General features: G+C 35.7%; 1 protein-coding gene across 1 annotated transcript; it reads right to left on the bottom strand.

The window, feature by feature from the left end:
- Positions 1–248: 248 nt before the first annotated feature.
- LOC133834450 (pentatricopeptide repeat-containing protein At2g13600-like) lies at positions 249–3,279 on the bottom strand. Its single transcript, XM_062264066.1, has one exon. The coding sequence runs from the start codon at positions 2,833–2,835 to the stop codon at positions 292–294; it is 2,544 nt and encodes an 847-aa protein (XP_062120050.1). The 5' UTR covers positions 2,836–3,279; the 3' UTR covers positions 249–291.
- Positions 3,280–11,273: the final 7,994 nt, after the last annotated feature.

Consider the following 11,273-nt stretch of genomic DNA (forward strand, 5'->3'; position numbering starts at 1 on the left):
TATTTAGTCACACACAATTTATATTATGACTAAAAAGTTGTCACTAAAATTCACCTTTTTTTGTATTGTTAGTTTAGTTTAGCCGTTGAAAGTTTCTGCACATTTGTCCTTAGGCCTGTACTGAATTTCTCCAACTTTTTCTCTTTGTTTTCTGAATAGTCCTATTTTGTTTGACTGTTTATATTTAAGTTTTCAAAATGCCTTATAATTGAAGCAATAATGGATTTGTAGACATTGTAAGCATATAATATCACACAATAGTATGTTTTATTTATATTTTGTTTGATGTAATCACAAACTAGTTGTAAAATCCTGTTTCATGTGCAAATGCAAATTTTCCAAAGTAGCATATATCTCTTTTGCTCTGTTGTGAGATTTATCACTAGCAAGAAAAACATGAGTTTCTTCCCTATCTTCAATCCAACTACATCCCGGGCTCTTTTGCATTCCTCTATCCTTCATTAACTGTCTCATTTTAGCCAGATCATGCCACCTCCCTGTATAGGCATATAAGTTAGCTAACAAAACATAGTTCCCAGTATTATCTGGCTCCAACTCTATTAGCCTCTGTGCTGCAACTTTTCCAAACTCAACATTACCGCAGAGAACACAGCCTCCAAGCAAAGCACTCCATAAAACCGAATCAGGCTCCATTGGCAGTCTCTGAGTAAATTCATAAGCTTCATTTACTTTACATGCTCGACTTAGAAGATCTACAATGCATGTATAGTGTTTAAGTGTCGGTTTAACATTGAAATAACCCATCAAATCGAAGAACTCGTAACCTATCTCAATGGACCCAACATGGACACATGAAGACAGAACCGATAGGAAAGTCACAGAGTCTGGTCTAAATCCATCTTCTAACACTCTGCGAAATAAGGCGATTCCTTTCTCCCCATGTCCATGCATGGCATAAGCAGTAAGCATGGCATTGTGGGATATCAGATTAGGATTTGAGATTCTGTTATAAGCCAAAAATGCATGCTTTAGGCTTCCACATTTTGCATACATGTCCACAAGTGCTGCTCCTATGTAAACATCTGAGTCGTACCCACATCTGATAGAATGTGCGTGAACTTGCTTACCTCGCTTAATCGTTGCCAACCTCGAACAAGCTGATAAAATAATACCAACCGTGTATATGTCAGGCTTCAAATTTGAAGCTTGCATCTCAGAGAACAATTTCATGGCTAAATCAAGGTGATTATTTTCTACATGGCCAACAATTATACCATTCCAGGTGTATAAATTTGGCTTCAAGCCATCTTCCTTCATCATTTGAAGAAATATTGGGATTTTTTCTATTTGATTGCAGCGAGAATAGCCAGATATCAAAGTGTTCCATGTAGTAGTATCCCTCTCCCTTACTTCATCAAAAGCCCTCTGTGCAGCCGGTAGTTCTTGGCATCTACAATACATTTCTATAAGAGCGCCACCCACAAAAGTGTTTGACTGCAAACCCCTGATAAGGGCATGAGAATGTATCTCTTTCCCTCGTCTCAAAGATGTAATATCAGCACAAGTTGTAAGAACGCTGCCTAGGGTAAAAGAATCAGGTTCTATCCCTTCTTGTAGGGATTCTCGAAACAGACACAAAGCTTCATCAAACAAGGAGTTACTGACATACCCTGAAATAATAGAGTTCCACGAAGTTACATCCTTTTCAACACCCATCAATTCCATATTATCAAATAACTTCCTGGCATTCGAAATATCACCATTCTCACAATACCCAGCAATCATTGTATTAAAAGAGACGCTACTTTTCATTGAGAAGTTCAAAAACATCTCCAAAGCGCTTCTCATATCACCACACTTTCTATACAAATCAACCAATCCATTAACAAGATAAGGGTTCGACATAAATCCATTTCTTGTAATATAGCCATGGATTTCTTTGCCGAGACTAAGCCACTGTAATCTAGCGCAGGCTGGAAGGACACTGGCCAAGGTTCTTGCATTTGGTTCAAATCCTTCTGCTTGCATTCTAAACAGCAGCTCTATGACGTCATTATCATAGCCATTCTGAGAGAAGCCTCCAAGAACTGCGCTCCAAGTAACAAGATTAGGCTTTAACTTATCTGAAGGCATTCTATCCAATAAGTTCAAAGCCTCATAGACCATCCCATTGGCAGCACAAGCCGTGACAACAGAATTCCATGAAACACAATCCTTTTCGGGCATAGTTGCTAAAACTTTTTTTGCATCATCTAAGCTTCCACACTTTCCATACATATCTATCAATGCATTACCAACATAAATGTTATCAACAAACTCAGACTTCACTACAATCCCGTGTAGTTGTCTTCCCAGTTCCAAAAACCCAAGTCCGATACTAATCTTGAACAGAACTGGAAACACAAAAAAATCAAACCCCATCTCCTCTAATTGCAATTCTAAAAAGAGTGAAAGAGCTTCTCTGAAGAATCCCAAATCAACATGGACGCCTAAAAGGGCAGTCCAAGCATACAAGTTTCTTTGGGACATTTTGTCGAACAAGATGTATGCGTGCTCCAAACAACCGCATCTCCCATACATCTGGAGCAGCTTAGTTTCCACAAACTCGTGCCCAGTAAATCCAGTTTTAACAGAGTGAGAATGAAGCTGCTTTCCCAAATATGGGCATTTACAGGAGTCAAGAACGGAAGCATAAGAACTCGAATTTACCGGTTTGTCAAATGTCTTGGAAATGGAGATGGGCTGGTGGGTTAGGCCGGGTCTTCGACAGGAAAGGGTGGTGAGGCTGTGAGACTGAGAGTGAGTGGTACTGGAACCATGTCTTAGAAGTTGTGGTGGTGAGTGAGTACTGAGTTCCACTGAGTGAGTAGACATTTGAGCTGACCATGTTCAAACTGGAGCACTGGACACGGACACAATTTCACTTGCAATTGATTATTATAGCAAAACGACAATTGATTTTGCGTACATGGGATACTTATATAAATACTTAGAGGTTGATTCTGCTGTGGATCTCGCTCATATCCACCTCGAATGACAAGATTCCGGCGAGTGGACTGTGGATCTCGCTCGACTCACTAGTTCTGATTCTATGACCCGACCCATTGTTTTGATCCATGGGATCGAAAGGGTTCTGATTCAGGTTCGGCTTATTTAAAGTTTTAATTGAGACCAGGTTCATTAACTTTATTAAGAATTTATGAATAAGAATGTTGGTTCTGTAGTGTACTATTGGTAGGAGTACATGCTTTGTTCATTTTGTGCTCAATGCTTTCTTCTTTTGCAATTTTTGGGAAAGGTTGGGAAGAAACACCGGAGAGAGAGAGATGACCATAACTCCTGTACCCAAACCTTTTATTTTGAAATAGACTCCAAAACTAGGGTTTATGACTACACAAGAAGAAAAGGTAGGCAAATAATACGAGATATTAGAGGTGAAAGAAACAATTTATAAGGTTTGTAGCCCTTGAGTATCTTAGTTATTTTTTAGCTGCGAAATATTTTACGTTGATGTTTTGGTACAGTTTAATATAATTGTCAATTATAATCGTTAAGTTCGATTGTAACATGTAGGTGAAAGTGCCAAATTAAATACATATTTGCTGCAAAAATACATATTAAAGGGATATTTGTGGCGAAAGTACCCAATTTAAGAGATATTTGTGGCGAAAGTATCAAAGTTGTAAGTAAATTTCATGTCATGGTGGCGGACTAAACGACGAAACAAACAGATGCACTAAACTCCACCAAAACATGGACGGAAGGTATTTTCGCTGCCAAAAAAATAACTTAAGTACTTAAGTGCTACAAACACAATAATTCGAATTATTATTGTTGACGCGGTTCTTCGCCAACAGATAATTAAGAGAATGAGAGAAAGGGATTAGTGCTAAAGATGAACCGAAATAGATATATGATCTTAGTGGATGAAAGAGATGACTCAAGACACGTTTTTTAAGTGGTTCGAAGGTTAAAATCTTTCTACTCCACTAGTAAATATTATTGATCTATACTGAGTATTTGATTACAGAGTATTTCTTACAAGAGATTATTTTTCCAACCCCTATCAACTCCCAGGGTCTCCATATTTATAGGAGAAGGCACCTGGAAGTTGGTAAGAAGGTCATCCCGTGACCTTCTTACTTGTCGTATCAATTCTGTGACATTCATGATTAATTCCTAAACCTGACACATAAGTGTGGTCAAATCGATAGGTAAGGAGGTAATGGGCCGCACGGCCCAACCCAGTCGTGGGTGTCTGAATACGCACGTTCCTGCTGCGTGTCCGAGAAGTCAGGGGGATATCAGACACGTGATGCCAGATATATGCACGTTTACCCTACGTGTGTTGACCTCTCAAAGGGTCATAGCTCCATATCCAGCTCGTACCGCGAGCTGCATACTGGACTCGACCTTCTGCCTCAGGGGGCCCGCTCCGGTCTTGGACAATGGAGGCGAGCCCTTGGGGCTTCCTCGAGCTAATCGACAGAAGCTCCGGTCTTAGGGGAGTCCATGAGATAATCATGATTAGTCTGCAGCTCGGCTTGCTAATCAGTCCGTGGGAAAATCAAGGCGTACAATTACCAACTATATTATTTTGATAATTGGCTTAAATATTCTCTTGAAATATTAACAAATAATAAATTTTTTTAGATATTTTAAATTTTAGAAGCATGAAATTTATTAAGGGTGTTGATATATATAACATCATTTTTTTTTTCACTACACACATTTCTATTTAAACTCCTCATAAATTGTTAAAAAATCTCTCCACTTTAAATAAAAAATGTGTGTAGTGAGAAAAAAATGATGTTATAGATAGAAACACCCTTAATAAATTTAATGCTTCTAAAATTTAAAGTATGTAATTTTTTTTATTAAAAATAATAAACTAATTAATATATAATTGATATTAAATATTTTAGAGGAATGATAGAAAATAAATTTTTAATATTTGATAAGAATATTTATGTCAATTTACCAAAATAATATATTTGGCAATAATTAATTAATTAATTTGGTTAAAAAGAAAAAACAAATGGGTGCTACATTTTTTTTGGTTAAAAATCTCAGTTTACCCTTATAAATTAGGTTTTATTTAATGAAATTTAATATTTGGGACTTATGTGAGCCAAAATATAAAGTTATGAGATCTAATTGCTACAAAAAAAAAAAAAAAAAAGATGGGGACCTAAGTGATACAAGTAGTAAAGCTTGGGGACCCCAAGTGGTATTTACTAAAAAAAAAGTATAATATATAGATAACCCCATATTAAGTCACGCTGGATCATTAAAAACACCAACAGTAGCCACCATAGTGATAAAGTCCCAAATTCCCTAATTAGACTTAGAATTAAGGCCATGAGGGCAATAATTAGATTATTATGTGTTTATGTGGTTAGATGCATGATTATGTGAATTACGTGAGTTATATTATGATGTGACTATGTTTGCATGTTTAAGTGTATTAAATATGTATGTGTGCTCATTTCTTATTAGAATGACATTTTCGTAATTTTGACCCGTTGAGGGTATAGTTGTAAATATATGTGTGTTTGTGATTGCGACCACATTATTATGTAGATATATTTGAGTTATTCAGCACGAGGCGATCCTAATGAGCAAGTTAGCGGCTTAGTCACAATAGGGTCCAATACTCGACTCGGGGTGAGCCTAGGGGTATTTTGATAATATAGTACATTACCGGAATTTATCGAGTAATGGGAAGTTATTTGGTGCTAAGTTGGGACATTTTGAGGTGTTAATTGAGATTAGCGGGAAATGGTGGAAAAATGACCATTTTGCCCTTGAGGGTATTATAGAACTAAGCAAAGGAATAAGCAGGGACATTTTGGTCATTTTGGCTCTTGGGAATAGCCTAGTCTACTAGTGACTTTCAGAAACTAAGCAAAAATCAACACAAACACTCAGCTCTCCTTCTCCCTCACATTTCTCTCTCTCCCTTAGTTGTTTGAATCCTTTGAATTTTTGGAGGAGCTTAGCTTGGAATTGAAGACTTGGAGCTGAGATTGGATTAGGAGCAGCTTAGGGGTCGAATTACACAACTGAGGTAAGGTTTAACCTATGTGTTTGTTGTGATTTGTTTGGTTGGCTTTAAGTGTTCTTGAGTTTTGGAACTCAATGATTGAATTTTGAGTTGTGGTGAGGTTTTGGTTTGGTTTATGGGTTTTATATGTTGTCTATAATGTGTTATTGAGAGTCCTAGGTTTAATTGAGACTTTGGTACAACTTTGGGATGAATTTGGAGAGATTTGGCTCAGGGGAAATTGTTGGAAAATTGGGTTCATGGGGTTGTGCTACGACGCTGTTCTTGGAGCGCTGCGACCAGCATGAACTCAGAGGCTAGGGTGGTTCTCTGAATTGTTTTGGCGCTGCGGCGTGTTTCCAGGGAGATAGCTTGGGGGGCTCTCTGACTTGAGGCGCGTTGTGGCCCTTCAAGGGTGCACTGCAGCACTAGTTGGGAAAGTTGGCCAAGTGAGGCTTCGAGTTGCGGGGACTCAAACCTATGGGCTCGGGAAGGATTCTACAGCCCAGTTGAGTAGAATTCGAGGTCCCGGAGGCTAGGACCCGGTCCGAAAGCCTTTATTTATTCAATATTGATGGATATCATTTATTATGATTGTGACTAGGGTACCGCTAGGGCTCGGAAGAGGATCGCGCTCGATGGTCATTTTTATTTATTCAGTGCCTAGACCAGAGGTAAGAAAATTGCACCCAATACGTGATTTATGAGAATAAGGCTTGACCTGGTTATTGAACATTGTTATGACCATGCTTGGACTGTTTTATTAGACATATTAACTATGTTGTGCATACTTGTGATATATGATGTATGCTAATCTGTATTATCTTATTGGAAAACTTGACTTGTAAGTCAAGAGCGACAGTAGCGCACTGAGCGCTGACTGAAAGGCTTGACTTATAAGTCAAGGACAGCAACAGCGCACTGAGCGCAGGGCGATATGGTTAGGCCTATCTAGGAGCGTGGTATACGCTTGGCCGACCTTATAGTCGTTTGGAAAATAACGCGCTAGGTACGCTTGGCCAGTCCTAAGGCTAGTTATATAGAGGATAAGGAAATCGGCCCCTGGGTGACTCTACAATCACTTATCCTAGGGTGATGGGCCCCGGGGTGACTCTATAGTCACTTGTATAGAGCAACGACCCCCGGTGTGACTTAATAGTCACTTATTTGGATTGAATGCATGCATGAGTAGGGTTATTATAGCTAGGCATGCTGATTATGATTTTGTAATATGTTATTAGCTGCTTATGAGCATGTTTAAGTTCTCTTGATAAGACTTGGCTTACGGGTGCTATGTGGTGCAGGTAAGGGAAAAGGAAAGCTAGACCAACCATAAGTTGGAGAGCTTCAGTGGCAGCGTGTACATATGTAGCTTGCTCGACCACCACGGCCGGTGATTCACAGAGGAACTAGGGTTAAACCCTAATTTATATATTACAACAATTTTATAATTTACATTTCGAAAAATAAAATTATAAAATTCCTATGCCCCAAAAATGGCTTACATTTTCATCTAGAAATACTATGAACAATTCCTAAACCTAAAAGCACCATTATAAAGAACCCTTAAGAATCTATCATCATCAATATAAACATCCATCCATTCAAATATATATATATCACATATAATATAAAAATGCACATAATCACACACAGTAATTAACAATATGCAGGGATTAATGACGGCTCTTGATACCAATTGTTGGAAAAACATCCAGACTGCGCAGGGATATTGCACGGTGGGCCCGTTGATTAACATCAAAACTTTTTCCCACCGCTCATATAAATAGTTTATACGTTCAAGAATACATGCAGGAACCATTAATATACAATATTATTAATCATGCAATATATATATACACGCCCATACATGTATATATACATGGATATACACACATACATATGTGTATATATATATATACTCACAACTATATGTTACATGCACACGTATACAAATATTTAAGGACATAAATATTTACCTCTTGAAGTCTATCAAGTGTCATTGAGTCTTTTCGTATAGATAACAATCTTCCTATCCAACGCTTTGAGTACTTAGATCGCGATCTTCCAGAGTGTTCTCTACACCTCAAGATGTGGGTGGGCACATAGAGAACAAATGTTTGTAATTTAGAAATCACAAGTTTATCTCAACACATGAATACTTGGATTATAGCTTGAGAAAGATTGATGAAGAATTTCTGGTCTTACAATTTTCTGAATCACCTATTGTTTTTATCTTATTATCACATATATATAGGTTGTATATTACACCATTATTCATAACAATAATAATAATAATAATATAATGATGAGAGGAATATATTTAGGTAATATCTAACTTGCCAAATTTTGAAAAATCTATTTTCAAATTATTAATTAAATAAATAAAAATATGAAAAAAAATAATATTGATATTTTATCAATACCACACGCATGCATGGCACAGTCCTTGGACTGTGTCATGCATGTAGCACTATCTATTCTCATTAATGGAATTTTACATTTTTCCTATTTTCCTTTATTTATTTAAATAAATATCTTCCATAAAATATGGTATCATCTTTTTAAGGAAAATATCACAACCATAATTCAAATTTAAATTTTAAATTCAAAATTCAAATAAATGATCATCATTATCATCATTCTTTTAAATATTAATAAATCAAAACTATTTTGACTTACCATTTTAATTTTCTCCCACTCAAATAAAAAAATTAATTTTGAAAATTAATTTATTTATTATTATATATATTTTTCAAAAATTGAACATTTAAATAAATAAATATATTTTCAAAATTTAATAATTAATTTCAAATTAATTATTCAACCTCAATTATCATATAATTGTATATTTTTTGTACCATGATTTTAGCACGAGTCCATGCACTCAACTCGGGTACAACTGGCAGATAAATATACAGAGAAATAGTCGAGAATGATATCTGCTTTTATCCACGTGGACAACTCGAGATTCATAGTGGTCATACGTGGTGTAAGGCGTCCTGAGTTTATCCCGAACTAAGGATGCAATGGCTGTGAAGCGCGATCTCATAATTTTAATAGCTGTCGAAGCACGAGCTTGGAGGAGATATCCAACTCGTGATAATTCTAGTATATTGCATACCCACAGATCTCCAGAGACTCGGGATCCCTTTATACATTTATTTATGACTAGGCTGTCATATTAATTACCCGAGATAGCGGGAATCTATTTGTTGTATTATCAAATTATATCCCAATATAAATGGATATTATTTGTAGTAAATGTAATCATTATGTAAATGCGTGATTGACTCACGTGGTTACCCAAACCTGTTCATGAAATTCCCTTATAAATACTGGGAACATTGGACAGGAAAGGGGACCATTATTCTGTAATACCAAAACTCTGCCAAAATAGAGAGAAGAACAACAATAATATTGACTCGTGGACTATGCAGATTTTAACCACTGAACCATATAGAAGTTCTGTGTTCTTGAGTGAATTCATATTATTATTCATTACGATTTACTAGTAAGCACTAATCTGCCTTATTATTTCTTAATACACTGTTGGCGAAAAACTGTGTCAACAATATTTGACTCGAATAATAAAATTCTTCTAAAATTTCTAAATTACAGTTTTACCCTTGTATCAACTCTTACATTGATATTGTGTTGATAGAGCCACCCTTCTAAATAATTATATTTATTAATCTCATGATTATAAATATGAGATTGAACTCTTGATAATTATAAACATATATTTACAAAGTACTTTATTAAAGAATGAAGTGACCATTGATATAATCATTACATACAACGTTAATCCTCTATTAATGGTTCATAATTAAAAGGGAATAAAATTACCGTTTTACCCTTTTAACTATTTCTAGTTCCTAGTGTACCATTGACTTTACTAGTGAAGGTTGTGTCACAACAAGTTTGCGACGTGAGTGCTCATAACATTTTCAGTCCTAAAAGTCAACCAAATAGGGAACCATTATTCAGTCTATAAGAAGGTATAGATTTCATATCTATTAAAGTATGTTCACGGCCATATATATCATTGAGTCTCCAAAACAACTGTTCTCAGCCTAATCATTCTGACAAACCTTAACGCATGAATCAAAGGATCAGATGACATATATAGGAGTTCATAGTAACCTCAGGATTAAGATCATCATGTGTATGATCATTGTTTGATGTGTTTGATTAATACTATGAAATAATGTTTAAGCAAGTGTTAACAAATCACATATGGTCCAGTTCTATATATTACTATATATAAAGTACCTTCATGTAATGCTCCGACTAATTCTAGACCTTGAACCATTAAAAACTACTAAACATAACTACTATTTTGGAATACAATAGAACTTTATTAAAAATCCAAAATACGGTACGGAATACAAAATATGGTATGGGATCCCATTATTATTTATATAAAAACATAAACATAACCTTTAGTTAATTGTTTAAAAACTAAGTGTGGAAATACATAAGAACATAAATTAAAAGACTTGAAACAACGTCATCCTCGATCTTCTAGCAGTCCATTCAGTCAGTCCTCTCCCAATACACATGCCAAGCTGCCACGAATCCATCCCACCTTCCAAGTTTATTTTCCTGCACCATCTAAAATAAAAGGAATGAGCCTAATGCCCAGCAAGGAAAATCTACTAAAAACATATATCATACATCATAAGACTATATCATAAGACATATACTACAAAACATATGACGTAAAAACATGTATCATATAGGACTACAATATTACCAATCATTAACTCATTACCGTAGCATGTGATAAAACCATCTAGGTCCTCAGTATACTAATCAAGGTAGGTTAGATCACAAAATAGTATATCATAACTCATCTAGGTCCTCAATCTACTAATCAGGGTAGGGTAAATCATAACTCTAAACCACGATAATGATAAAAATCTTGGGGTTTGCTATCTAAGCAACTATAAGCCCCAAGCGACTAAAAACATATTCATACATATATCATAGCACATAACATATCATAGCATATAAATATATCAGAACACATATAATCCAACCTATTTTCCTTACCAAAAATCGGGATATTGTAGACAAGAACGAGATTGGAAAACTCTTAAAATCAACAGTAAGAATCATGAGTTTCTTAAGAAATGGAGATGAAAAGGAGATCTAAACCATCAACATAGAAACTTACCGAAGATCCTTAAGTTTCAAGAACTTAAACACCTAACCAAGAAGCCATAAAATTAAGTTAGGATTTGAAAGAAAATAAAAGAAC

This window comes from Humulus lupulus, chromosome 5 (genome assembly GCF_963169125.1).
Source record: "Humulus lupulus chromosome 5, drHumLupu1.1, whole genome shotgun sequence".
Classification (NCBI taxonomy): Eukaryota; Viridiplantae; Streptophyta; class Magnoliopsida; order Rosales; family Cannabaceae; genus Humulus; species Humulus lupulus.

What these genes read in the sequence shown, in the direction of transcription:
- LOC133834450 (XM_062264066.1), bottom strand. Translation starts at nt 2,835, where the DNA reads ATGTCTACTCACTCAGTGGAACTCAGTACTCACTCACCACCACAACTT.